The 27,652-nt window shown below is 52.9% G+C and overlaps 2 protein-coding genes across 5 annotated transcripts in view; one reads left to right on the forward strand and one right to left on the reverse strand.

The window, feature by feature from the left end:
* The first annotated feature begins 7,302 nt into the window (after positions 1 to 7,302).
* NGB (neuroglobin) lies at positions 7,303 to 13,779 on the forward strand. Its single transcript, XM_064423765.1, has 4 exons — positions 7,303 to 7,471; positions 8,681 to 8,792; positions 10,303 to 10,422; positions 11,589 to 13,779. Exons 1-4 carry the CDS (start codon positions 7,365 to 7,367, stop codon positions 11,733 to 11,735), a joined length of 486 nt encoding a protein of 161 aa, XP_064279835.1. The 5' UTR covers positions 7,303 to 7,364; the 3' UTR covers positions 11,736 to 13,779.
* Positions 13,780 to 15,848: 2,069 nt separating this feature from the next.
* TMEM63C (transmembrane protein 63C) overlaps positions 15,849 to 27,652 on the reverse strand; it is a 31,835-nt gene continuing 20,031 nt past the window's right edge. For all 4 annotated transcript variants that reach the window (XM_064423749.1, XM_064423751.1, XM_064423748.1 and 1 more), the window contains 20 exons: positions 27,153 to 27,240; positions 25,226 to 25,263; positions 24,859 to 25,001; positions 24,500 to 24,551; positions 23,953 to 24,061; positions 23,456 to 23,529; positions 23,271 to 23,351; positions 23,015 to 23,135; positions 22,772 to 22,905; positions 22,431 to 22,553; positions 21,725 to 21,878; positions 21,075 to 21,181; positions 20,194 to 20,280; positions 19,603 to 19,668; positions 19,316 to 19,478; positions 18,980 to 19,085; positions 18,612 to 18,779; positions 18,225 to 18,340; positions 18,019 to 18,090; positions 15,849 to 17,937 (listed from right to left, as the gene is read on the reverse strand). In XM_064423749.1, coding sequence (XP_064279819.1) covers positions 17,725 to 17,937; positions 18,019 to 18,090; positions 18,225 to 18,340; positions 18,612 to 18,779; positions 18,980 to 19,085; positions 19,316 to 19,478; positions 19,603 to 19,668; positions 20,194 to 20,280; positions 21,075 to 21,181; positions 21,725 to 21,878; positions 22,431 to 22,553; positions 22,772 to 22,905; positions 23,015 to 23,135; positions 23,271 to 23,351; positions 23,456 to 23,529; positions 23,953 to 24,061; positions 24,500 to 24,551; positions 24,859 to 25,001; positions 25,226 to 25,263; positions 27,153 to 27,240 — 2,215 coding nt within the window. In that variant the 3' untranslated portion in view covers positions 15,849 to 17,724. The remainder of the gene's footprint in view (positions 17,938 to 18,018; positions 18,091 to 18,224; positions 18,341 to 18,611; positions 18,780 to 18,979; positions 19,086 to 19,315; positions 19,479 to 19,602; positions 19,669 to 20,193; positions 20,281 to 21,074; positions 21,182 to 21,724; positions 21,879 to 22,430; positions 22,554 to 22,771; positions 22,906 to 23,014; positions 23,136 to 23,270; positions 23,352 to 23,455; positions 23,530 to 23,952; positions 24,062 to 24,499; positions 24,552 to 24,858; positions 25,002 to 25,225; positions 25,264 to 27,152; positions 27,241 to 27,652) is intronic.

Raw genomic sequence — 27,652 nt, forward strand, 5'->3', positions numbered from 1 at the left:
TCTCTTTGTGTCTAGATTTTGGGATGGGTTTTTTCCCCCTTTCATTTCTTTCTCGCATACATGCTTGATATTACAACAAGAACTTTAAATGGGCCAGTTTGAGAATTTAATCTAGGATAATGATGGTGTACATCGGCTTTTAGCACACAAGTATTGCTGGACTGCAGTTCTAGGAGATCATATTTTACTGCAATCCAAGCAATGTATTGGTAAGCACAGCAGAAAGTAAAGCAGATACATTTGGACAAGAATAAAGCACTGTCTGTCAAAGCAGGTTAGATGTGGCCATAGTGGTAAATTGTTAATATGTATAATATGTCAGGTTTAATGGGTATTTTCCTCAAGCTTCTGATGGGTTACCTATGAAGACTTAATTTGACAAGTCAAGCACTTTATTCAGAAACCCAGCATTTTTCTGTAAGTCATGTTCAGTCTAGTGTTCATAACACCAGATAGGTGCACAGTTTTGTACAAATGAGGCCCTTACTGTGAATTAAATGTGAGAATCCATAGTAAAAGTGGAACACTGAAAATCAGAATCTGGCTCTACACAAGGCTGTAGTGAGGGGCTGGGATATACTTTGAGTAGAGTGCAATAAAGGGTTGCTTGGGGTGGAACTAGATGGGAAAAACCAAAATAAAGCCACCTTACCTGGGCCTGTGCATTGATGCCCAGATGAGTGCTGCAGGAGAGCCAACCAGTCTGTTTGGACATGTTCCAAGGGCTGCTGAAGTACAGCCAGGACAGCTAGAAACTGGGCTGTGGCCTGTACAGCGTGATGCAACGGCTATTAAATGGTTACTGGAAAGCCTATTGACTTCTTGTATTGCTCCACACAGTGGAAGTCTGGCTTTGGATGTTGTCTGATCAGGGCTTTGTTCTGGAAGGGAGGACTGCTGACACAGAGGCTGTGCTAGAATGTAGGGAGATGACCAAAAAAGAAGGAAGTATTGTTCCTAAAATGCTGATGATATCTGAAGTAAAACTTTTCTCCTCACTGACTTCTAAAGGAAGAATGGCTTCTTTCTTCAGGTAAGTGAACTGACGTGGGTGAACAGTGGTGACTGATTCCAGTTTGCACTTGATTTGAAGCTGCCAGATTTGTAGTCTTCTGGATTCCAGCCATCACCCCATTATCTCTTCCTTAACAAGAATGAGGCTTTTTTACGACCTGTTTTAATATAGATTTTGTGCTCTGTCTTCAAGCTGCTTCTTTATCTTCTATTTTCTAACCAAATAGAAACTTCCATAACAAGTTGCTTCCTTTGGCCCTCAATCTCCCATGGGCTCCTTTTCATTTTCTTTGGTTTACCCATAAGGTTTCCCAATCCATACCTTGTCTTCCAGCATCAGTCTCCCGAGGTCCATATGCTGAAATCATATGGATTTCATCTTTGCTACACCTACCACTGCTGCCTGGTTTATGTCTGAGGATTGTGATGGTACACTTTGGAGTTGTTTTCTAATACACCATCACTAACTGTACTCTGGGCCGTGTAATGCATGCTCTGGAAGTAGAAAGTTTGTGCTTTATAGAATGGATGTAAGTCTGACAAGCTTTATAATTGTTGTAAATTGCTTTTCCATTTTTATCCTTTTTGCAATCATTGCTTTATCTCTATGTTGCATCCAAAGCCTGTCATCTTGTTGTCAGGCAGCTGACAAAAGGTAATCTTAAGGCTTCATTCACCTGACCTATTTTTTTCACCATGTATTTTAGGATGAGGTCGTTCTTAATACCTTGGTTTGTGTCCATTGACCAGAATGGGAGTTTAGATTATGTGTCCTTATGAAAGCAGCTGTGTCACACCCTGGCACTGTGCTGGTGCCTTGCAGTGCTTTAGGGACAACAACTCTTCCATTACAAGGTGGAGAAAGAAAGCAGTTGAGGAGCAGGGGGACTTAGATGAGAATGTGAACATGCATTAAGATGGTACATTTTTGACATGCATCAGAAACAGTGTGGCCAAGCAGGACCAAGGCAATGATTTTCCCCTTCTCAGCACTCACACCTCAAATCCTGTGTTCACTTTTGGGATCCCTCACTGCAAGAAAGACATTGATGTACTGGAGTGTGTCCAGAGAAGGGCAACAGAGCTGGTAAAGGATCTGGAGCACAACTCTGATGAGAAGCAGCTGATGGAGCTGGGGATGTTTAGCTTGGAAGAAGACGCTCAGGAGGTACCTTATCTCTCCCTGCAAGTACCTGAAAGGAGGCTGTAGCAAGCTGGGGATCAGTCTCTTCTCCCAAGTCACAAATGACGGGATGAGAGGAAATGGCCTCAATTGTACCAGGCCAGGTTTAGATTGAATATGAGGAAAAAATTCTTTACTCGGAGGGTGGCCAGGCATTGGAACAGCCTGCCCAGGGAAGTGGTGGAATTACCATACCTTAAAGTGTACAAAAACCATAGATGTGACACTTGGGTACATGGTTTCGTGGTGAACCTAGCAGTGCAGTTTGCAGGTGAAAAATTCCTCACTGAACAGGAGAATTATTTTTGACAGCCCCAAAGCTGTAACAGCTGAGGTGAGGAGGAGAAGGTCTCAAGCCAGAAGTGTCCCTACACAGAAGGAATAATAAATGGGATTTGCTTTGAGACCAGATGGCTGAGTGCAAAGCTGAAATGTGGGGATGCTGGCACAGCCCTGACATGAAGGAATGGGTGCAGTAAAATACAAAATCTTTGTTTTGATAGATCATATTAAAAAATGCTATTCCTGGAGACAACTGCTGTAGGTCAACTGTTTATAAGAGATGGCCTAATCAATAGTGTCAATTAAAATTGCAAGGAGGGAGAGAACAAAGACAGTTGAGATCAGAGAGAAGACGATCAATGACCACTTGAGAGACCAGCAGTGCTTCTGAAACAAGAAGTCCAGGGGGGAAACTACAGAGGAGACTCCACAATGAATAAAGCACTCTTTACAAGCTTTTGCCATGATGTTTCAGCAGCTGAAGGTTGAGCCAGTTCAGAAGCATAAGGAGACAGTTGGAGGAAGATCCAAGACCATGTGCCTCATGCCTAGTTGGGACAGAAGCCAGGTAACTGTGCTAACACAATGCTTGCCAAGTGGCCAGGCATATTAGCTAGAGCACCATGTTGAGCTAATGAGGCTGGAGAGCTTTTTGCCTGCATCCCACCAGCTTGGGGTGCACACACCTGCATAGCTGTGTCTCATGACCAAATTCAGCTTGTGTGTCAAGACTGACAGTCTTGAACTCTTGACTCACTTTGGCAGAGTGCCTTACAAAAGGCAGAGGTTGCTTCTTGGAAGATGAGCCTGCTGGTGTTGGGTTATCATTGTGCTAGGGAGCCCAAGGTAAGTAACATCTGGGGTAAGGTCTGAGCATCTGCAAGTGCCAGACTGGTCCAACAGCTCCGTGTGATCCCCTTTGATTTTTCTCACCACTTTGTGTCTGCTCATCCTATGACAGTTTTCACCTGCCTGTACAAATATTCCCTGGCTGGCCACAGGATATTCAAGATAAAGCTGGGGATGTCTAGCAAGCTGAATTCAAAGAAGTTTTCATTTTATTCTACTGTTGAGCCCTCCCTGTACCTGTCCCTCTCCTCTTAGCCCAGATCCCCACCACTGAGGGTGGTAGTGCTGCTCTGTTCTCTCGCAGTCATGGTGACAGCAAGCAAGCTCTGCAGCTCTTCTAAATAATTTTATGGACAAGATTATTACCTCCTGCATCAGTTTTGATTCTTATTATGCAACCATATTTCGTGACTGGCTTTCCTACTGAGCTGTGCTCCACCATGGCCTGAGGGGGTAGCTTGAGAAGAATTTTGGGAATGTTGCATGATTTCTGCAACCACCTGAGGATGGGATGGGAGTCTGGGAAAAAGAGAACCTGTCATAATCTGTGGTTTTGAGACTGGGGAAAAGGGGAAACAAAGGGGATTAGCCAAGCCCAGGGGTCTGTATCCTAAGTGAGCAGGGAGCCTGAGGAAGATAGATCAGAGTGTCATTACTTATGAAGACTCACAGATGTAGAATTGGAAATGAGCAAGTTCAAAGGGAAATGTGGGTTTGTTATGCAGCAGCTGGGATGAAAACTGACGGTGCCACAGCAGCATGGGCAAAGCAGTCACCCCTGGGCCAGGCAGATAGGGCCTCCTGGGCAGGAAGGGTTGTTCTCCAGGTGCTGTGAGCCCTGAGTGCTGGGCTGGGGGCTGGCATTTGCGAGCTTGCTCCTAGTTCTGTCACACTGTTTTATGAGATTGGGCAACTTTCCTTGCATGTGGGTAAACTGAGGCACTGAACAAGTAAAGCTGACACTTGGCAAGGAGGTTAAGAGTGCTGGTGCTGTAACTTAAAGTGGAAGTAGATTACAATAATGAAACACACTGCAAACTAAAAACATTATAAATTTGTGTTCTCCCAAAGCACAAAGAGCATTATCATCCTCTTTGCATGTCAGTGAACTTCTACAAAAACCTCCCTCTTCTTTCTTCAAGTGGTCTACAGATGGAGCAGTCTGTGCTGCTGGCCTGGTTGTTCTTCACTCATGAGAGCTCCAGGGACAGTCTTTCAGGAATCCAAGAGCAGCTCAGAAAAGAGCTGAACTGCCAGGTTAGGTGCATGGAGCCAAGGGAGCTGGAACCGCCACAGGAAACCCTCAGACCACAGATTGCAGTGCTCAACCTCTTGCTGAGATTCTCATGCTTAAAGGCTCACAAAACATTTGGAACAAGACGAGAGGTTTGCTTGTTTGCTTCCTTGTACTTTAAATCCTCTCTGGACTTGACTTGTGCTCTCAGCACCTCAATGCTCTGATAGCCTCTGATAGGAGGAACTCTGACAGCCACATAACTACAAGGGAGAAGCTGCTTTGCACACAGGCAAAGCATGATCTCTCCCAAACCCTTGGTCTTTTAAATTGTTTGAACGTTTCTTATCCCTGAGCTCTCCCTGTCTCCCATCTCAAGTCCCTCCTTGCAGCTCCTTCTTCCTGTGCTGGAAGACCTGTGCTGTCACAGGGGAAAAAATGTTGGGTTTTTTGAGAGAGTGGAGATGTATCAATGCCAGAAGGCAGCAAAGGGATGGGTTCACTGTTCAGACAGTCAGGGAAGATGGGGAAACTACTCCTGAATGTATCCTGAAGGATAGCCCAGAAGGAGCTGTTGCTGGTGTGCAGGGAAGAGTTCTTGGACTCTACTGTGTGTCATAGCCGTGTGGGGTATGGGTACCAACAGGTGGGTGGGGATATGGCCGGACCATTGCCCCTTTCATCAGCTGAGGCACTCCTATTTTCCATGGAGGGAATGCATATCTCAGCCCTCTCACTGCTGCCCTTATATCTGATCTGTTCTGACACTTGTGCCTTATCTGTGAGTGTTCAGCTGCTACCTGTGTGCAGCACAGAGGGAAGGTGCAGGGACATCATTTTGGACAAGAGCCACTGTTTTCTTTTGCCATCACAGCTTCACTACTATTGTCTGAGACACCCTTTCTATCAGGAAAAATGGCTGGACCTGCACCTTGTTGTTGCCCTGGGATAGGGTAGCTGATATGGGGCCCTGTGTGGATGGGAGAAAAGGTGTCCCACATCCCAACAAATCTTCAGGAATGGATCACTCTTAACTACATCTTGCTTTTGTGGAGTATCTCTTCCTTCATTATCAGCCAGCTCTGAATATATTCAAAATGTTGCTAGGCAAATAATCAGCCTTGGTTGCTGCTTTGACTGCACATATGTGCTTCAACTCTGCTCCTCAGTATCCTGTTGCCTGGGATGACTTTTCATGCTCCTTTCCAGTACCCTGGGACCACGCTGCTCCACCCTTTATTGTTAGCAGGGCCACGCTGAACCGTCCAGCCAGGCTCTGCTGAAGCTCCACGCTGAAATGTCAGAGTACCTTGCACAGATGACCAAGGATGACACTTCATGCTCCTTGCTGCTTCGCTCCTGCAGCCGCAGGATAGCTAAAGGTTAATGCCTGCCGTGTCGCTGCCGGGCTGGTCTCCGCCTGCTCGGATTAACCCTGTGTCTCCCAGCTGCCCTTCGGGCTCCTTGCCACTTCAGCAGTTATCATGGCATGATCTATCACCAGCCCCCGGTGTGAATATGCCCTTTGAAGCCACACAGTCAGGATGCTGTTTTAGCTGCCCCTCAGTCCCGTCAGTTCTGACTCCAGTGCCTAACTTTAGGAGAGGGTTCTTCAGCTTCCTTTAATGCATGTGGAGCTTTTCCTGCGCAGCTGCTCGTCTGGTCTGCGCTGAGAACACGAGGTCTCAAAATCCTGAGAAAACAGGTAATTTATTCTGGCACTTGCAGAGCCATCTCAGGTGGCTTCCTGCTGCCACTGCAGTCAGTGCTGTCACTCCAGCTCTGTGGGAGAAAGGCCCCTGGGAGACAAGCTGGGGCTGAGAACATAACATTGAGCCTTTGAACTTGTCTGCTCCCGGGGAATGTTTTCAATTCTCCCACAAGAAGAGCCTCCTTTCTGCCTACACTTAGTCAATGTGCCTGGAATGGGTTGGAGGCTTCTGTCTTTTCTCCTGATTACCAGAAATGTCTGACGTACAGAAGCAGGACATGTAATAAGATCAGCACAATTGTCATTTTGGTGTAGATTGTGATGGTTTCAGTAATAGTTGCACTTTTGTATTGCTCTCATCCTTCTGAAAACCTTAACTTTCCTGACTTCCCTTGTGCTGCTTGGGACCTCATTTGCCATTTCTTGCTTTGTTTCCTCTGTTCTGTGTAAATCCTGCGGCCAAATTAAGCAGTGTCTGAACAGCAAAGAGAGTCTGTGCATCCTGAACACATTTGACAAAGATGTCATGTCTTCTCATCTGTTATTAACAACTTTGCCTGCTTCAGCTGGCATAATTAGCTTTAAATTAGACACGTACTTTGCAGTGTCTAGACTTATCTGCCTGTGGAGATAGCAGGTGGCTGTGTGGCATCCAGGGTCTCAGCAGAAGTGGCCGAGAGCAAGAGGATGCTGTGGAGCATGGCTGAGGCCCTCCCAGGCAAAGTTACGCTCAGAGGGAGCTGTGCTGATGGTGAGCGAAGGTGGTCAGGTATCGCTGGTCTCCTCGCTGGTACGGCTCTGCCCTATTGCTTCGCTTGTAAAATCAGGACGACAGAAAATGTCAACCGTGAACCAGCTGAACTTTCTGCTCTGCCCCGCGGGCCCGGGATGGGGAAGTTTGGGCATTTCGAATTTCTTTTTTCTTCCTTCCATCCCTCCTTCCTTCCTTCTCCCGAGTGAGAAGCGCTCGGCGAGCCCTTCCTTGGGCGGCGGGCCCGGCGCTGCGGGCGGGCGGGGCGCGGGGGCAGCGCGGAGCGAGGGCGGGCGGGCACGGCGCGGCTCCGGCGGCGAGGGGCAGCCCCCGGCCCGCCATGGAGAGCGGCATGCCGCTGTCGGGCGGGCAGCGAGCGCTGATCCGGGAGAGCTGGCGGCGGGTGAGCGGCAGCCCCGTGCAGCACGGCCTCGTCCTCTTCACCAGGTGAGCGGCGCGATGCGCCCTCCGCGCCCCGGCCCCGCTGCTCGGGGACGAGCGCTGCCCCGGGCTTGGCGCGGCTCCCGTTCGCTCCCTGCCCGCCGCTGTGCCCTCCCGCGGCTGGCGGCCCGCGGGCACCGGAGCCGTGGGGCAGAGCCGGGCCCCGCTCGGCGCTGCTGCCCTGCCTCCCCGCCCCGCGCCAGCCAGAACTTCGCCACGCGGAGACGGAGAGAGAAGCGGCGGGCAGGATTTGTGCGCTTCTGCCCACGGATCCCCGCCTTGTCACCGCCGCTTCTGCTCTCCGATCGTTCCCTGAGCGGGGAAGCGCTGTGCAGCCCCGGGAACAGACCTGGCCGCCAGGGAGGGATTCAGCGGCAGGGCAGGGGCAATGGTGTGCCGGGTGGAATGGCTGGTAGCCAGCTTCTTGCCTCTCCTCAGCAGATTAATGTGCCAATTATGTGGAGAGAAAAAAGGAAAAATCAATGAAAAGTCGTTTAAAAAGGACATTTGGAGAGTTGATGCGCAGCTTTCAGAGAGAGAGGGATCCAAATCTCCAGAGCAGGACTAGAGCAGTGACAGCAATGTGGGGGAGAGGGGTGCAGTAGCTGAATGTGCAGCATGAGGAGAAGACAGCCTGGCTTGCCTGAATTACCGGTGGCCTGTTGTAGCTGCCTGGGTGGCTGCTCTTGAGTCCCATTTGTGCCCGACATACACTGGCAAGGCACGATGGGGCAGGGGGGGAGGAAATGGGAGCTGGTGATGGTGTCACGCGTGGGGCATCAGCTGAGTTTGTACATTCCCCCCTTGGTCCAGATGGCTGCTGGAGCTTGGAGGCCTTCCCTGGTTTGGGAGATTTTGGGTTCAAGGGGATCAAAAAGTGGGAATGGGAATAGTTGAGATAACAGCCAACACTTTGAGGAGAAGGCCCAGGCTGGAAGAAACTCCAGAGGGTTGGATGCCAGTTCTCAGGTGCCATAAATATGTATCTGAGAGCTGGGGTTATGGACTAGAGAAACAGAAAGGTTTTTGTCTATAGGCAATCTGGATTGCCCCAAACTAAAACTTTTCGGAACTTTTGGATTTTTTACAGATGGAGAGGGATCAGTAGGTGGGAACAGAGGCAGAAGTAGGCTGTGGGTGTGCTGCTGATGGGGCGAGTGGGGCTTTAAATAAAGCTGAGGAAGTAAGATGGGGTGTTCTCTCTTGCTCTTGCAGGCTGTTTGACTTGGATCCTGACCTGCTGCCCCTTTTCCAGTACAACTGCAAGCAGTTTGCCAGCCCTCAGGAATGCCTGTCTGCCCCTGAGTTCCTGGATCACATCAGGAAGGTGAGAGAGGGGCCGTGGCATGGCTGGAGCACAGCCTCCCTGGAGGATGAAAGTCTTAGGCAATGATTTGGGACTGTGCTGTGTCTGACCAGGGAGCACAGGAGAAGTCTCCTCCTGGGCTGGCAACTGCAGAGGGATACTCATGCAGGCAGAAGGCCAGGACAAAGTGTCCTACAACAGTGGGGAGGGAATGAGAATGCAGGTTGTGGTGGCTAAGAGGCACCATGCTGATTTCTATGCCCTCATCTGAGAGTGGATTGCTTCCTGTGAAAGCTGAAAGAATCCTTCTCCTGCTGTGGAGGTGCCTCAGGGAGCTCCCCTGTGTCCAGCTGAGGACTGAAGCTCTCTGCTTGGCCACACGCGGAGCAGGAGGTGGCACAGAGCAGGGCAGTGGGCCAGGCCACCCTGGAGCTGCTGCTGTGGAGAGGTTGTTGGTGCAGCTGCAGAGCCAGCAGGCCCGCAGCACCTCTCAGAGAGCCTGCGAGGAGTGCTGCAGCTCCCCTCCCCAAACACAGACAGGAGCAATGCTGAGGAGAGGCTCTTGCATGCACAGTACACTGGTGCAGCAGAGACCCTTTGCTGAACCCTGAAGAGAAGCCACACTGGGACAAAGCACAGCCTTGGCTTGCAGACGCCTTCGTAAACTGCCTGGCTCCATCTTTAAACCAGCTTGGTGCTTTGCTTGCCTGTCTTTATTCCTTGTTAAGAGGCTGTTTCAGGACTGAGCTCCTCTGATAGCTGTGAGCTTTTTGTTATTTTCCAGCCTCTCTTTATTGGCAAAGTTAAGATTATTGCCTTGAGCTGAAATAGTTTTTTGCTCTTGTTGGAGATAAATGGCCTGTTGAAATTACAGTGCACAATTCTATCACCTCTTGGCTTTGCCAAGATAACCATGCCCTGGCTTTAATCTCTTCTTCTAATTCGTTGTGTCTGTTCCCTTCATCCTTCATTAAATTTTTTCTGTCCTGTTTCCATTTGACTCTTAATGCTCCTGGGAGGCTATGGTATGTGTCCTGCCAGACCAGGTCAACAGACCTGGCTGTACTCTGTCCCACCTCTTCAAAATGCCTTGGCTGATCTTAGAATTGGGGTGGCCTTATTCACAATTGCACCATTTTGGCAACTTCTAATGGGAAACTCTAGTCCTGGCAACTTCTGGGGTTCCCATGCAGCTGTCCTGGGGTCCTAGGAGTTGTAATGACTGCATCAGCATTAGGTCTTAACCTGCAACTGCTCTGCTGCATGGCTGTTTATCCCCTGGACAGGGTGCTCAGCAGTGCTGCTTGCTGTGCAGCTCTGGTAGTGTTCCATGGAAGGATGTGGTGTGTGCTGCTGCCAGCCTCACTGATGTGACACATGGATCACAGCAGAGCAAAGCTCAGAGGGCATCTGGGCTGGGAGGGGGTCAGGCTGGCAAGGGTGAAATAAAGGATCAGACACTTTTGTTTCCTCTGGGAGGGAAGCTGAACCTTTCTGTTAATGCCATTCTGCCTTTCTGCTCCTGTGCTAGGTGATGCTGGTGATTGATGCTGCTGTGAGCCACCTGGAGAACTTGTCCTGCCTGGAAGAGTATCTCTGCAACCTCGGCAAGAAGCACCAGGCACTTGGTGTGAAGGCTGAGTCTTTCTCGGTGAGGTTCTCTCTTCTCTCGCTGTGGCTGTGTTTGTTCACCCCTGCCTGCAACCTCAGCTGTCCCCACCCTTCCTCTGGGCTCAGCCTTCTGGAGACACAGCTGATGGCTCAGGGCAGCCTGTCCAAGGTGCTGATACCAATGCAGGGACACTGCCCAGTGAGCTCCCCTTGAGCTCCCCTTGTTTTCTGCCCTTGCTCAGTAAGCCCAGGCAGAAAGGATAGATGGGAGGATAGATGGGAGAGATAGAAAGGATAGATGGGAGCAAAGCATTTCCACTGTTTGAACAGGGCCATGGCTGAGGACACTGCAGTCTCTTCTGTGCCACAGGGCTGCAGGCTCAGCCTTTGCCCTGGATCCTCTGCATCTGATGCTCTGGGCAGACCTCACCACACCTGGAAAAGGGAGCATCCACCTCTCTATGCCTGCACTGGGATGGGGTTGCTGTGCCTCAGCCCCTGCTTCCTCCATGCCAGTAACACCCAAGCATCTTCCATATGAAACCCTTGATTACTCCTCTCCTGCTATCAAGCATGGACAGAAATGCAGTGGGAAAGGGTGGGCTGAAGAAAAGCTTTCTAACCCACACATGGCTCATTCCTATTGCTAGTTTTTGTTCTCTTCAGAGGCACAGGGTCCCTTTTGTTTGGGTTATGATGCCCACCAGCCCTGTGCTCAGTGGGAGGGTGCTCATGTGTGGGGCTGCTCACAGCTCTGTGAGGAGCAGTGCCCTGTGGAGAACCATGAGAGGCACTGAGACACGCCCTAAGCATCCAGCATGGAGTCTGATCCACTCTCCTGGCATCAGGGCATTGCTCAGCTCTGCTGCTCCACAGCTGTGCCAAGGGACAGGACCAGACATCTGCACCTGGGAGCCACAGAAACTGGATGTGCACCTCTCCCCTGGTGTTACACGTGCAGTGTCAGGCCTTGCTCCCTGATTTCCACTCATCCATGGGGAGGCCAGCACAGGGCAGGGGAAGAGGAGGACATGGGCTGGTTCTGGGCCCCTCTGGTGAGCCAGGGACTGGAGGGGTCTGGTACTGTTGGTGGAAGAGGAGCAGGTGCCCTGCAACTGGAGAAGTCAAAAAAGGTGGCAAAGTGAGACAAGAGACTGAATGTCATCCCCTGGTGCTGAGCTCAACACCTCCCTGTTTGCTTTGCAGACTGTCGGCGAGTCCCTGCTGTACATGCTGGAGAAATGCCTTGGTGCTGCCTTCAGCCCAGAGGTGCAGGAAGCTTGGAGCAAACTCTACAATGCTGTGGTGAAAGCCATGCAACGTGGCTGGGAGACCCTCCCAGAAGGGGACTAGATCCTGCCAGCCATCCCTCTCCCTGACCATGCAGCAGTCCTGAGCACGGGGCGTGTCAGGCCACACTCGCTGCCTCTCCCACCTCTGTCTTTGTGTGTGCACCAGCCCATGGCTGCCTCTGCCACTCACACGTGCTGCGGGGCTCTCACATGGTTCCATCCTGCTTCAACACGAGCGTGTCTCTGCCTTTGCTAAGGGCTGGCAGGGCATGTCCCTGCAGCAAAGCCTGGCAGTGCCACAGCACAGGTATGCCACCCTGCCCCAAGGAACACCAACACCCAGGTTTTAAAACACCTCCTCTGGGATTGAGCTTGCTCATCTTCCCTCCTCTTGCTACCCACCCTAGGCAGGTGACAGCTGGCATAGGCCTTTTGAGCTTATTTGCCCAAAATCCTATTTGCTGTGCTTTACCTGCCAGGTCTGACACTGCTCAGTCCTCCTGTGCTGCTGTACCTGGTTCAGCTGTGGCAGTGACAGATTTGGCTCCATCCAGGTCAAAAGGCAGCAAGAGAGCGAGGCTGGTCACACCACGTGGCTGTCCTCAAACCTTGCTGAGATTTTTCTCCCTCTCCCCTCATCAATATATGACTACCAGATGGTTAATCCTGGTGCTTTTTTCTGCCTTGCCTCTGACCTGGATGGGATCCCTGGCTTTTCCCTGTGTCAGGTTGGCCACAACCCAGTAGGTTTCCTAGGGATGTTTCAGGCAATGGTGTCACATTAATCCCAAGGTGAGACTACTTTTGGCAGGGTTGGGCTGCCAGCTGAAAGGCTTTGTGTTGATTTGGCCAGCTGGTTTAACCTTAGAGCCATCTGAAATGCAGCAGCAACAGCAGCAGTAGCAATGTCTGTTTACTGCTTTCTGTTAAGGAAAATAAAACAAATCCAAGGAAAAGATGTCTTAAAAATGAAGGTTGCAATCGTTTCATAGCAACAGCTTCCAGAAATTCTGGCTCTTGGCCAGAGGAAGCATAGCTGGAATCCTTCTGCTGATGCTGTCAGAATCTGGAGCGCTTCCCAGCTGCTCACAGTGCCCATCTGCAGAGATCCTCACCCTCACAGGAATGAGGAGATAGCATCTGCTAGAAGAAATCCCAGAAAACTGCTGAGGCAGCACCTGAGGGGTCTGTGAAGGAGCTGAACTTGAGTGCTTTGAGGAAGAGTTTATCTTTGTGGGGAAGTCACCGTGGAACAAGCAGAACAATGTTTCTTGCCACCATTAGCCCCAGAGAAGGACATGGAGCAATTATTCAGTTTCAGGCAGCACCCTTTTTTTTGCTGCTTCTTCAAGACAGGAGGAGCTTAGTGCTGAGGTCTGAGATGGTCCTGTTCTGAAGACACATTGCTCCTATTCTCAGATGTCCTCCACTCTGGGGCAGGAGAAGGCTGCCTGCTCAATGGAACGGAGGTCTCCTCGGCCCGTGCCATGCAGGGGATGATGGGTGCCCTGTAAGACGGGTCTCTAGTGCCCTGCCACCAGGCCTGATGGTAGCCATGGGCTACCACCACAAAGCCCTCCACTGTGTTTGGGAGGGCAGCTATTAGGTGTTGTGAAACAGGCAGTGAACATCCCCAGGTCCCTTGTCCTCCCCACGGTGCCATGTTCTGCCTCTGCAGCCCTGCAGTGTGGTGGTGTCCATCCTGGCCCACGGCTCTCTCCATCAGCTGGCTCAGGTGGAGTCCTCCCCATTCCTGCACCCAGCAGTGAGGGCTGCAGGAGCTGGGGCTGGGGTGAGACACCAGCTTTGATGGCAAGGTATGGGGCACGAGGGTTTGGAAATGGGGATGTCCTCTTTGCAACCCTGTTATGGGGCATCAGCCTTCAGCATCGTGGGACATCTGCTGGCTCCATGTGACAAGTAGGCAGCTGTGTGATGGGTGGGCTGTGGGTGTTACTGCCCAAACCACCCCTGCTCCCTCTAGCTTTTCCAGCTCCTTGACTCCTGCTCTTCTGTGCCACATTTTATGTAACTCCCAAGAGAACTGGTCTGTGTGCCTCTTATACCCAGCTGTACTGTTTATTAAAAAATAACAGTGAGTCTTTGCCGGTTTTGATGCCTTGTGTTTATTTTAATATAAAAGGACCAAGCAGACCAGAAAAAAAAGGATGACAGAGAGGGGTTTACTGGTTTCTTGTTGATTCTAGCTTTGGAGATATTGGTCACTGGGAGCACTTGTGTTGTGTGGGTTTACTGACATGAGAAGTCATCCACCACCAAAAACATGTTGGGAGCTTTTGTGCCTGGTAATTGAGTGGGTGAGCAGTGGAAGGGCTAACAGAGACACCCTGCTACTGATTGCTCAGACACTTCAAGTATCTCTAATGGAATCAGAATTTTAAGCAATAAGCCTAAAAATCCCTTTTCTGCTGTTCAGCTGCTCCTTCTTTTTTTTTTTTTTTTTTTTTTTTTTTTTCTTTTTTTTTTGACATAGCACAGGCTCACCTGCTGCTGGTCACCTGCTGCTGGTCATCTGCAGCAGCAGAGCATGGACTTTGTAATGAAGTCCTGTCTGGCTCCATGGAGCATCATCCACCCTGCCAGCTGGATTGCAGACTCATTCCAGCAGCCCTGCCCAGAGAGCAGCTGGTGAGGATGCAGGAAGTTCTGTCTTCTAGCATGTTCTAGCTTTGACATGATGGGTTTCCAGCCCTGTAAGAGTGGGGCACTTGCTGCTGAAGAACAGTGCCTAGAGTGGAGAAGCCAGCTCAGGGTCTGTAATAGCATCTTCCAAAGGCTGGAAGTCCCAGCCCTGGAACAGGAGAGAAGGGAAAACATCCTGAGAGAGCCATGCTCCTCATTTAGGATGGGCTTGTCCCACAAGGCAATGTGTGATGGGCTGTGAAGGGCAAGGAGAGCAGCAGGGATCTGAATGCAAAGAAATACCCCCTTTGGGTCATTGATAAAATGAGTTTTCCTGCTCTTCCTGGCCTCAGGACTGGTGGTGGGAGCCCAAACCTGGCACTGCAGGGAAGGGCCAGCATGGCAGCCTCCAGCAGCACTCCCATCTTGGACTGCCTGTGCCAGCAGGGAGGTTTGCCACAGCTCCCACAAACTGCCCCTTTGCTGTGGCTGCTGCCCAGTGGGGATGCTCCCGTCACTGCAGGCTGCAGCCAGGGAGCGGGTCTGGAGCAGGTTTGAGGCAGAGGTACAATGTGACGGGGCTGCCACCCCTCCCTGGGCCCTGAGGAGGTCCCCGTGTGAGGCTGCAGTGGGGGCAATGACAGCCCCCAGCCAGAGCTCCTGCCCTGCTCCCCAGTGCCCTGTGTTATCTCTGTTTACCACCCCTTACAAACCGTGGGGCATCTCTCTAGGGGCATGCAATGGGTTTTAAATTTTCCAGGTGTTCACCCAAAGAGAAGCCTCCCTATTCCTTCTGCCCTGTGCCATAAATGAGAGTGGCAGGGCTCACTCCAGGGAAGCTGTGAAGGAGCCAGCAGGAGGAACCTGCTGAAACCAAAGGCAAATCATTCAAGCAGGAATTCAGGTAAAAATAGTGTGTATTTTGGGAGGGAGGAGGGCAGAAAAGAACACTGTTCTCTCAAATCTAGAGAAGGACTTCCAAAATGGTGTTCACCCCCTTCCCCGGGACTTGCTGGTGGGTAGTTCAGCTTTGGGAACACCTGCTCCATCCTCAGATGGGATGAGTTCCTCCTGCCCCTTGCTGTGGTCCCAGAGGGGCTCCAGGCCACCCTCCTGTTCCCCTCAAGCAGCATCTGCACCTTTGGTGGTGTTCTGAGCCAGCTCTGCCAAGGGAGTGACTGCTGACAGGTGGGCAAGAAAGGCACACAGCTGTCCCAGGACTGCAGCCCACCCCCAAGGAGGGGATGGTGCCAAGGGCTGTGCCAGTCTATCTGGGACACAGTGAGGTGCTCTCCCACTCCTGAAACTTTGCTGCTTCTGCCCACATGTTGTGGTTTGTTTTTATGGGGATCATAGTGGGCAGTCTGGAGGTGGGGATGTGTCCAAGCAGTCTCTCTGCCACTGAAGCATCTGCAGGACGTCCCCAGGCAGGGTGAAAAGCAGCCCACAGGTGGGAAAAGGCTCCAGTGGCAAGGGTTCCCCCTAAACTGGTGCCAGGAAAGACGCATGGGGTGACGACGCCAGGCAGCAGCTGGGTGAAGTCATTTTATTCAAGGCACGGTCATAGCAATAAATCACGAGAAGGTACAGACCTCTGGCACATTCCTACAGTGGGGCAGCCAAGGGCAATCAGACCAGCAGCCCGAGCTCCCGAGGACACAGTGCCACTAGCAGGCACTTGCTTCTACCCTCAGAGAGGCCACCAGCATCCCCGTGCCCTGCCTGGGGCTGCCTCTGGAGCAGGCAGTGAGGGGACCAGCTGAGCTGTGGGCAGCCACGGGGCACCTGGGCAGGAGGCCACAAACCCCCAGTAAACTTTTTGGGATTAGAAGGGTGTGTCTGAGCTCAGGGCTCCCCGAGGCAACCACTGTGGCTACTGTGCTGCAGCCATCGCCCCAGCATGCAGCAGCGTGGGTGGGACAGGGGCCATGGGACAGGGGCTTGGGAATGCCAGCCGGCTGAGCTGAGATCCACCAGCCCCACAGGAACATCCTAAGGGCCCCCTTAATGCTCTCACTGCTGGACTGCCTTTTAACCTCCCCCCAGCCCAGAACTGGCACCCTGCCCCTCCTCCCAGTGGCACTGCTAATGCTAACCAGTGCCATGGCTGAGCACCTTCACACACCAGCACTCTGCATGCCAGCAGCCCTGGTGCTGGCAGAGCTGCACCTTCCTCCCTTCCCTCCCTGCACTGCCCTGGGACGATGGCAACTCTAGTTGCTCTGAAGCTAGCAGGAGAATCAGGGACAGGAAAATCAGCCCTGAGGCCAAAGCAGAGCTGAGTGAGGAGCTGGCATGCCCAGGTGGGCTATGGTTGAGAGGAGCTGAGGAGGATGAGGATAAACTCTCGTCCCCAGAGGCCACCACAGCTACTCTGGATGAGCTGGAAAACTCCAGGGATGCTGTCTGGGCAGGTAATGGCACATTTACACTAATCACAGCAGGACTCACACTTGAGAGGCAGTGTGTGGCTACCGGGGACAGCTTGTGGACAAGGGCAGGCAGGATGTAGTGGACCAGGAGGACCTGGAAGTCCAGGTCCTGCCAGCCTCCACCTGTCCACCCTGTTCTGTTGCATTAGGACGGAGCTATTCTGGGTCCCATGGGCAGCCCCAGTGAGAGCATGAGCATGATGGGGGGTCTGCCAGGAAAGAGGAGTGAAAAGGAGCTATCCTCAAAGCCATTAAACACACTTGTTTCTTGACCTCCCACTTCTCCTCAAGAGCCTAAGGGCACAGGCATTGTGCAGCAAAATGGGGGGATGGGGTGGGAGGTCGGGAAGAGCTGGGCTTGCACTTGATGCCTGCCTTGGTGCAGGGCTGTTGGTGCTCATGTAGGGGCTCTGGTGGCAGATGGAGGGACACTCACCTCCTCCACCAAAGCACACGCATGTCAGCAGTCCCTGCTGAAATGGGCAAAGCGGGGGCAGGCCAGCAGCAGGGGAGGCAGCAGGACAGCTGCCTGAGCAGTGCATGGATGGGGTGAGATGCAAGGGTTACGGGTGGCTGTCCCCTGCCACTGAGGACCCAGAGGACAGCATGGTGGCAGGCACATTCATCTGGGCTGTCTGGGCTGCTTCCTCCTCTCAGAGGGGACAGGGCCTCCCTCCTGCCCCCAAAAGCACGGCCTCTCAGAGAGACCCTCTCCCTACACTGCTGCATTCCCTCTTCCCCACTGTGTGCTGGAAGAGGCAGGTGGGGACAGAGGGACACTAGGGGGCTCAGCCAGTGCAGGCAGCAGGAGGGACCATCAGACCCTCCTGCCACTGCCCATGCAATGGGGTCTCTCCCTCACATCAGTCCTGTCATCCCCTGCCCCATCAGCAGTGCAGGGAAGGCTCCCTCCTGCCCCACGGCGTGTCCGCTCCCAGCACAGCTCAGTCAGCTCCCAGCCTGTGGCAGGGATGTTCACTGGTACCGAGCCTGGCTCTCTATCACGGGGCCGCTCCTGTACTCGCCCTCCACGGTCTCCAGCTCTGTCTCGAAGCTCTGCAGCCCCCCATCCTCCCCATCCTCCGCTGGCTCCAGGTGGTTGCCCATGGTGCCATAGGACTGGTGTGCCGGAGAGGCTGCCGGGGTCAGGCTCAGCTCAGGCTCCTGCAGGACAGTGGCCACAAAGAGCTGCCCCGGGGGGCAGTGGGACATCAGGACCCAGGGGAACAAGGGCAGATGGCCACAGCAGGGCTGCAGAGGGGTACTCACATTGGAGTTAGGGGTGGAGGAAACGCTGCTCCGCTCCACATCATTGAAGGCGCCCTCAGACTGGTCAGACATCTGAGGAGAAGGAGGCCAAAGAAGAAATCATGGTTTGGCCAGGGACAGCCAGGTGCTATCTCAGATTCCCCATGGTAAGCAAGGAGGGGATGCACTGGGGTGAAAGAACAGAGTGGGCAGCTGGCTGTGCTCACCTGGTAGCTAGAGGGTTTCCGTGGCTGCAGCTTCTTCAAGCAGAGGCCAAAGAAGGAGAAGATGATGCAGGAAAGGAGGACCACAAAGGTGAAGAGGGTGACAGGCCGGGTGGGACCTAGAGCACAGAGACACTGGGGCAGCACATAAGCCTCTGAGAACCTGCTGTCCAGCTGAGCCCTAGGCTGGTCCCTGACTTGGGTTTTACAAGCTCTCAACTCCCTTCCCAAAATACAAGCTGACACCTCCTTCATCTGCCAGGTCTTCACACCACCTTCCCCCTTACCACCCTCCATGCCTAACTCAAGGGTGACACCAGTGGCTCGTCACCCCCAAACACCAGACAGGACCCTCAGCAGTGGCAGGGCACAGCCCCAAGCTCTCCCTACCAAGGCGCAGGACGGAGAAGAAGAGCAGCCAGAACATGCAGAGGATGGGGGCCACCACGACCTGGCTGATGGCGGCGACGTGGAGGCGCTGGTTCAGTTTGGTGGGGATGTACACGTAGTAAATGTTGTAGCGGTCAACCATGTGCTTGAGCAGCATGTAGAGCAGCCCTGGTGGGACAAGAGGAGACATTTGGGTGGAGGGCAGTGGGGACAGCCAGGCCACAGGGAGAGCAGGGCAGGCCCTGGGAATGACGCCCAAGGGTGCTGTCCTGTACCATGCAGGAAGCCTGCACTCCCATGCTGCTGCTGGCGGCAGGGACAGGCTGTTCTTGGCATGGCTGGGACCATGGGCATGGGATCATACTCACCAAAGGGGACGATGATGGGGCAGGTGATGCTGTAGGTCATGACAACGGAGAAGATACAGCAGGTCCAGGCGTACTCTAGTCCAAACTGGAACTGGTATGCTTGGCTCTGGGGCACAACCAACAGCGTAATTGCCACCTCAGTCACTGCAAAGCCTGTACTTGCCTCTGCACCCTGTCCCACAGACTGCTCACCCCCACTAGCCCCCAGGGAGTCAGAAGTGCCCATAAGCATCCCCACAGAACCACGACAGCCTGAGTTTCCAGTGAAAACTGCAGTGAGTGCATCTCTGCCATGCTGGGGGTCACGAAGGCCCACAGGTGACCAGAGCCACGTACCCGCTTGACATGGAGCCGCTCGGGCTCCGACTTGGCAAAGCAGAGGCGAGCAGTGTAGACGAGGAGGCCTGGGATGCGCAGCAGCTCCATGGCTGTCCCAATCAGGCTGGAGGTCACTACATAGTTGACGAAGAAGGCGCCATTGTCTGGGAGGAAAACGCACCTGCCCCAGGGACAGAGAGGTGACACGGTGAGAGAATGCTCAGGCAGGAGCTGCAAGAGCTGCTGGCGGTGGACAACAGGTGCTCCCGCTTGCCTGGGAAGTTTGGGAGCTTCCTGCTACTCACTGGAACTTGATTTCAGCCTCATCCAGAAAGTGCGTGTCGAAGAGCCAGCGGAAAAACAGGTCCAGGCTGGAAGGGACAGAAGAGGAGCAGTTCAGACAGAGGGGGAGCTACAGAGCGGTGTGAGAGACACCCAGCAGGAATGTGCTTTTTTCCCTGTCCTGAGTGGGCAAAACCTTCTGCACCCTACACTGCCAGAGCAGCCTCTTCTGCCACACAAGACCACTGTGGAGTGTGTGCTCACCTCCTGGAAGGCCAGGATTACAGTAGCTGGAGCTATGCAGATACCTGACCAGGTCCCTTTAGGGTCTGCTGAACCCAAGCAGCAGCTGATCAGTGCCACCAGCTCCTGTGGGTCAGCTGTGGCAGCCTGGTAAACTGCTCTGCTTCCCTCCTCTGCAGGGAAGCTTTCCATCCGTGACCATGTATGAGTGGCTCAGCACTGCTAAAGTAGTGTTTTCCTCCCCAGAGATCACTGCGTTTTGGTGGAAATGGGATCTTAGCCCTTTGGGGCTGGATTGCCAGGGTGAGGAGACTAAGTGTGATTCTGGCAGCTCAGGAGCAGGGAGAGCAGCCTGGCAGGGTGGTCCGTACCTGCTCAGACCCAGCGAGGGCAGGATGATAACCATGAACACCAGGAAGAAGAAGCACTTGTGCATGGTGATCTGATTTTCACTTGACCTGCAGACAGGGAAGACAAGAAAAGAATGTTGCACTTGGTTGGGAAAGAGCAGCAGGAGGGGTGAGGGGCTGGGTTTGGTCTTGCTTTTGCTTTTCACCAAGGAGTTACTTCCTGCCTCACAAGCTGTGTGCCTTTGGTCTGTGCCTCCACTGGGGCCTTGCAAAGCCTCTCCCAGGCTAGGGTGTGTCACCATGAGGAATCTGCTGTAGCCTCTCATCTCCTTCATCTTTGCCCTCTCCTACCATCCCTGCTGGTATAGACACCCAACAAGAGGCAGATGGGTGTCTAGTATGAGTTTATGAGTTCCTGTTTCCCCCAGAAAAAGGAAGGGAGGTGGTGACAAAGCTCCTGCAAGGACTTATCAGATGAGACACAAGGCTTGGGGCTGATGAAGGGTCAAGACAAAGAGAGCACATTGTAGGAGCTGGGCAGTTTCCCCTACTTTAAGCATCTTGAACCCTTACCTCTGCCTTGGAGGGCTGGAAGCATGTCTGTGATGGCCCTGCTGCTGCCAGTCCACCATCACACCAACCCTCTTACGAACTTCTTCAGATCCATCTTAAAACCACCTGACTTTGTCAGTAGCCTGAGAGTGTTGAGGACTTTGGGAAGCAAATGGCTCCTTTGTGCATGGACTTGGGGCTCCTTCTATGGAGAGAAACACCCAGGGGCTCTGCTCCACCGTGGGGGCCTACTGCTCACTGCCTGCCTCCCTGCAGGCTGGGCTCCCCTTCCACTGCAGCTCCTCCCACCCGTGGCAGCCCTGGGGGACTGTGGGGGCCAGCCCCATTACCTTGTCCAGTGAGACTCGAAGAATGCTGAGTAGTACACAAGGAAGGGCAGGAAGACAGAGAAGGCCCAGAGCAGCAGCGTGGGGAAGAACTGGGTGATGATGGGGTTCTGCAGGAAAAGAGAAGCCAAACACCCCTCAGCAACCCACCACAGCACAGCCATGCTGCAGACAGCACACAATGGTGTGTGCAGCAGGTGGGCTGGAGCATCCCCTCCCTGAGCAGGGGCATTTTTTTCAGGAAATGAGAACTTGAGGCCAGCCAAAGGCACCACAGCCATGTTCTGAGCCCAGTGCCCACTCAAAAGCTCACAGGTCAATGAGCAAGAAGAGGTTGTGCTGCTGGCAGCTCCTGACATCTCCTGCACTCTTTCCAAATCCTTCTTCTTGAATGGACAGCAACCTGCCCTGCCTCCATGGAGGCACCAGCACCAAAGCTCAGGTGCTGCCCCAGGGCTCTGCCACTGGAAACACAAGGAGAAGGTGATGGATAGCAAGCACAGACATGGCCTCATCAATGACCTTGTTTTTCATCAATGCCCATCCTAGTGATGGCTCATCTTAGGACAGTGTAGAGCTGGTGCTCCCCACCTGTCACAGGTAAGCCTGGAAATTACAACCTTTCAGGAAAATTGGCATGGGTTAGGGACTACCTTGAGGCTCTCCACAGGGTGTGTGACATTGAACATGTCCATAGTGTTGACAATAATGGCTGGTGTTGTGAGGAAGAAAAGAAGGACGAACAGGCAGATATTAAGCAGAATGAATCGCACCCACCACGATGTGCCACGGACTGATAAATTCTCCCTGAAAGAGGAAAACACAACTTGAACATGATGAGGAGGGAAAAGCCCTGTGTCCTGGGCCTCCCAGCACAGCTTCATGAAGCTCTGCCTCCTGCTATCTGCATCCAACCATCCTTGTTGGATGTTGTTCTGAGCTCACCCTCTTTCCCTCCCCACGCTGCTTTGCTGTCACATGCAGAGCCCCCTGGACCAGAGAATACCCACAGTGGAGGTCCATACCACCAGGAGGCTTTGGAATCAGGCCAGAGAAATCAGAGTCTGGCAATCCCCCCTAATGTCAGCTGGCTGGGCGCTCCCGCCTTTGGGATGATCACCGCAATCAACCCTGCTGACTTCTGCTATGGCAACAGGAGGGATTTTCAGCCCCCATGACCCTGGGAAAGTGTCCTACAGATACAGACACAGGTTCCCTACAGCTAGCTATATGGGCTCCCTGTAGCTATGGGTATAGGCTCCTTACAGCTATGAACATGGGCTCCTTATAGCTATGGACACGGGCTTCCCCATATCTGCTTGTTCCCCCTCCTCCCTCCCTTCTGCCGTGGGCATTCACCAGATGATATCACTGGGTGAAGGGGCATAGCGAACACCCCAGTGGTGTGACTTGACCACGGTGGTGACAGAGGACTGCTGGGGGTGCTTGCGGCAGTGGATGTGGTTGTAGTCCTTCAAAATCCTGCAGGAAGAGGGAGTCAGGGGTCAGGTCTCACTTCTTGTGAGACCCTTCCCACAGCCTTAACAGGGCAGCCAACTCCACAGATGGCAGAGGCATAGAAGAGACCGACCCACTGCCTGGCTTTGGTGGGAAAAGCTGGCAAGGTGCCTCAATTCCCCGGCAGCAGTGGCCAACAGGCTGAGGGACACCCCCGTGGCCGTCGCATGAGGGGCACTCACACAGCTGTCATCCGCTCGTCCTGGAAGGTGACAAAGGCCATATCAAGCCGCTTGAGTGTGATGCGGTTGCGCTCCGCATTGAACTCATCTGTGAGCTTCTCCTCCAGCTCCCCATAATACTGCTCAGCATCCACCTGTGGGAGCAGCCAGGGCTGTGCTGTGCAGGGGCAGGGGCAAGCTGCCATGCTCTGCCTTGCCCATGGTACAGGTGTGCTGCCTGCAGCCCCGCCCGCAGCCTCCTACCTCATCAAAGCCACAGAAGCGGCAGCAGAAGATGCGGGCGCAGGGGTGAGTTTTGATCATGATCTTCCCCTCTTTCTGTGCCTTGGTAGTGAAATAAAGCCGCCCCTTCATTGCTTTGCGCCTGCCAGGGAGCCCATAGCAAAGGTCATGTGGGGAGCACCAGACATGCTGACATAACCCAGACTGGGCGCCTTGATGTGGGGGGCAGGAGCAGTACACCCTCCCACGAAGGGAACATGGACGCGCACGCACTCACCGCTCCGCATCCAGCTTCATCAGCTTGCGCACGTCAAAGCAGAACTGGACATTGGTGACGGTGCAGCTGGGATAAGCCTCGCTGCAAGCACAGGGGCATGGTGGCACCAGGAGCCAGGGGACAGGGACAGTCCCTGCCACCTGCCTGCCACTCACCCAGCAAGGCTGTGGCACATGGCTACTCACTGGAAATGCTTGATGATAAGTGAAGGGTCTGTGATCTCCTTGGGGATGTGGGTAACCATCAGTGTCCGGGCGACCTTGGGGAAGAAAAGAGGCAGGATGGATCTGTAGGATGGGCAGGGATCTGCAGGATATAATGCTGCCACCCTGTCCACTCAGCAGCAAGCTGGGGCACCAGCTGCCACCTCAGAGGCAAGTCAGCACAGAACTCCTCAATGCCCAGTCCCAAACCCTGAGGGCACAGCCAGACAATGCCATACCCCAGGCAGATGTATACAGCAGAGCACCAGTCTCAAGAGACAAGACTGCAAGAGAGAGAGAGATTTGCCTCCAGGCTGTCACTTTATCCAGAAGCTGGTGAAAATCAGCCACACCTTTCCCTGCCAGCCCAGTTTCATACTGTACCTCTGTACCTCCTGTGACCAGCATTTGTGCAAAGCAAGAAGCTGGCCATTAGCAGCACTGAGCAAGACAAGGTTGGAGGAGGGGTGGTTTCTCACCTTCTCATTCTCTCTGTATTCCAGGTGGACAGAGTGGTGAGCCATACAAAGGATGGTGAAGATAAAATATATTAGGGCAAAGATGCTGTGCAGCCACAGGAGACGATCTCTGGAAGAGAGGAAGTGGGGATCAGTGAGCACTGTGGTGAGCATGTGGCATGGGGACCAGCCTGGCACTCAGCATCTCACCCATGACCACCCCTTCCACCCAGCAGGACCTCCCTGTGCCAGCTGTCAGACACCCCAGGAACTAGAGGGGCAGCACCCATGCTGTTGACTGAGATACTGCAGAAATGAGGCCACACAACATCCCCAAGAGCACTTCTGCCAGCAGCGGGGTGCAGCTAGCAGTGCCACTGGCTTGGCTGCTCTGACTGTGCTCATGTAGTACAGAGAGACAGGAGAGCCAGTGTGAGTGGTGTGCTGCTCACATGGACCTGTCCCTGTCCCCAGCACACGGCTGTGGTGAGTTCTGTGCCTAGGTGCTCCCAGCAGTGCCCACCACAGCAGCCGCACACACAGCCTCCCTGCCTGTGGGAGCACCTACTGAGTTGGGATGTTGGCGATGGTTGTCCGGCCGAAGTGGGTAGGATTGTGTCCTGCAGAGGAAGAGGAAAAGCAGAAGGTTAAGGGAACCCAGTGCAGTGTGCATGTGCATATTGCAATTAATGGCTGTGGTCTTTGGTCCCTTCTTTTCAATCTCCCAGGGCCCCAAGTCCCCACTGCCCTGAATTTCCCAGCCTTTTATGCTCCTCTGTCACCCAGCTGACGGTGAGCTCCTGCTCACATGGGGGCTTCTGAGAGAGGGGTTTTTTTGCCTTCTTTCCCAGAGGCGCAATGCTTGCCCAAAGGCTTGGAAGCTTGCATGGCACTCCTGAGTTATCCTGTGACTAGGGAAGCACCTACCCAGGAGGTCCCCTGAGAAGTTGACAGGCAGGATGACAGCCACGGAGAGCACGCAAACCAGCATCAGCAGGACCAGGAGGTGCCGCTGGAAGGAGAGGTAGGTGGTGGCATCGATCCCACACTTGCTCTGAATCTCCTCATCCCTGGAGAGAGGCAGGTGGGGGTCAGTGCTGGTGGTTCCTCCCCACCACCTCCTGTCACGGGACATTGGCTTGCTCCAGTCTCCCACAACCCACACCAACTCATGACATCCTGACAGTGGCACAAAGGGTTTGAGCACAGAGGGAATGAGGGACACAAGCAGCCCTCCAACTGTGTCTCATTACAGCAGTGGAACAAGACCATAATGCCAAGCGCACACACTTACTTCATCTGGTAGATAGAAAGGAGCCAGGAACAGAATCCCTAGAAGGAAAAAGAGTCAGGATGAGACAAGGGCAACTACCCCCACCTCCCCAGTGAGGGACTGGGTAACAACATATGCTGGGGAAACAGGCAGAGGTGGTGCAGTGCCTATGGCCAGGGGCTTGAGCAAATGGAGGCAGTGCCCAAGGCAGCTCAGCAATGCTCAGCCCAATGGCAAAGGCAGCTGCCTCAGGAGAAGCAAGGAAAACACACTCCAAAGAGCTGATGGGAAGCTGAGCACAACCTCTCTTCCAGCCCTAAGAGACCATGCGACCTTCCTGAAAGTAGTGATAAGAGAATTTCTGTGAGTGGGAACAAGGAGTCTGCTGGGGCAGGAGTATAAAAGAACAGGGAAGTCTCTCTACAAACATCAAGCATCCTGATGGATGTCAGGTGCGTATTTTTGGCTGCAGAAGGGTTTGCAGAAGAAGCTGAAGTCAAGCATTAACCCACTGTTTCAGGAGTGACTTTCTGGACTTCAGCTTCCTCTGAATATTAGGGAGCATCACTGCAACAGGCTCCTGCTTCCAGAGCTCCCTCCTGTTCCCCTTCCATGACAGTCCCTAACATTCAATGCACGTTTTTTACCACTAGCAAGTGCTGAGGTGGCACTGCTGTAGAGTGCTACATGACAACCTAAGTTCTTGTGCACTAACTAGCTTATTCCCTGTCACTGTGTACACAAACAGGTTCTCAGATTTTCCTCTGGTGAAGGAGGATTGGGGGACCTAAGCAGACCTGACATCCACAAGTCTGTGGGCCCTGACAGGATGCACGCATGACTGCTGAGAGAGCTGGTGGACACCACAGCAAGGCAGCTCATGATGATCTTTGAAAGGTCCTGGTGATCAGGAAAGGTGCCTGAGGACTGGAAGAGACCACCACGTACTGTAACAGATTGCCCAGAGAGGTTGTGGAACCTCCTTCACTGGAGATACTCAAGATACAATCCTGTGCCATGTGCTCTAGGATGACTCTGCTTGAACAAGGAGGTTGGACCAGAAGACCCATGTTGGTTCCTTTCAACTCTGCCCATTCTGTGATTTTGGGCTTTTTATGCTCTCTACAAATTTATCCTCAAAACTGCTCTTCTCCCCTCTTAGTGTACTTTACATCTAACCTGGAAGAGTTGAGATTTTCCTCATTTGTGAACAGTTTGACTTTTTAAAGGATGTCTTCTTACTTCTAATAATCTCCCTTAACCTGCTTTTTAGTGTGCTGGCTTCCCCTGTAGTCTTTCTCACTTATTTTTTGATGAGCAATATACATTTGCCTAGAGCATCTGGTACAGAGCCTTTAAACACACCTCCTGCCACCTGCAAGGATTTTGCTTCTTTTGCTTCTTTCTTACCTAGATTCTTTAATTAGTCATGAAATTTTTTCATAGTCCTACCAGTGACTGATTTTTGAGCTTTTTTTGCCAAGAAAGAAAGAGTCAGAAACATGTGTCAGTCTGTGTTTGTTTCCAGGAAAGCCTGGTGTGCTAGAGAGAAACAGAAGATTACTTTAAAGCCCCACCATGCTGGCAGAGGAAGAAATGCGGTGTGAGGGACTTTATCCTGAGGGGTGGGAAAGATCCTTGCAGGCATGCAGCTGGGTTCTGGCCATGCATCATATTGGATCCACACAACTGCAAGGAGAGCCATGCAGCTGTGAGATGCTTGCCAACAGGGCATCCCCTCCAAACTGCCATTCAAAATAGATGCCTCAAAGAATCTAGGACAAAAAAACCCTCCAGCTTCCAGGAATTCCCCACTGCTGAAGAGTATTGAGCAGGAGATTTAATTTCTCACCCTTAACTTCTGACCAGGGTTTCTGATGAAGAACAGGACAGGCTGGCTGGGACAAGCCCAGCCCAGGTTCCCACTGCCACAGCCACTGGCACTCACCACATCCTTGTTGTCAGCATCCAGAGGGCTGCTCTCTGACGGGGACTTCTCCTTCTCACTCTGCTCTCCATAGAAAAGCGATGTCAGGCTTTGCAGAGAGGGGAGGAGTGGAGGGGTGAGGCAGAAGAAAAGCAGCAGACACGAGAGGATAAGCACCCTTGGAGAAATCCCTCCTAGGACAGCAGCCCAAGAAATGCCTCCCCCACTCCCTGCATCCTACACTGGGGCTGGTACAGTGATTACTTCTGGGTTGCATCTTGCTGCCTCCACACCAACAAGTCTCCCCGGTCCTTTGCGGCCCGGACTGTTGAACCAGATATTTTCTATTCCACTGTTTTCAGATGCCTCAAATGGTTTTACAGTAAAAAGGAATCTAATCAGAGCTTGCATTTTAAATCTTGATTGCCCTTTGATCTCACTGATGAAGGGAAAACATCACGTATTCATTGCCAGACTCAGCTCCAGACTCAGGCCAAGGGAAACTGGAGGGGAGAAGGCTT

This window comes from Passer domesticus, chromosome 6 (genome assembly GCF_036417665.1).
Source record: "Passer domesticus isolate bPasDom1 chromosome 6, bPasDom1.hap1, whole genome shotgun sequence".
Classification (NCBI taxonomy): domain Eukaryota; kingdom Metazoa; phylum Chordata; class Aves; order Passeriformes; family Passeridae; genus Passer; species Passer domesticus.

Coding starts and splice junctions, on each gene's coding strand:
- NGB (XM_064423765.1), top strand. CDS start 7,365: ATGGAGAGCGGCATGCCGCTGTCGGGCGGGCAGCGAGCGCTGATCCGG. Junction 7,472..8,680: donor GGCCTCGTCCTCTTCACCAG/GTGAGCGGCGCG, acceptor TTGCTCTTGCAG/GCTGTTTGACTTGGATCCTG. Junction 10,423..11,588: donor TGAAGGCTGAGTCTTTCTCG/GTGAGGTTCTCT, acceptor TTTGCTTTGCAG/ACTGTCGGCGAGTCCCTGCT.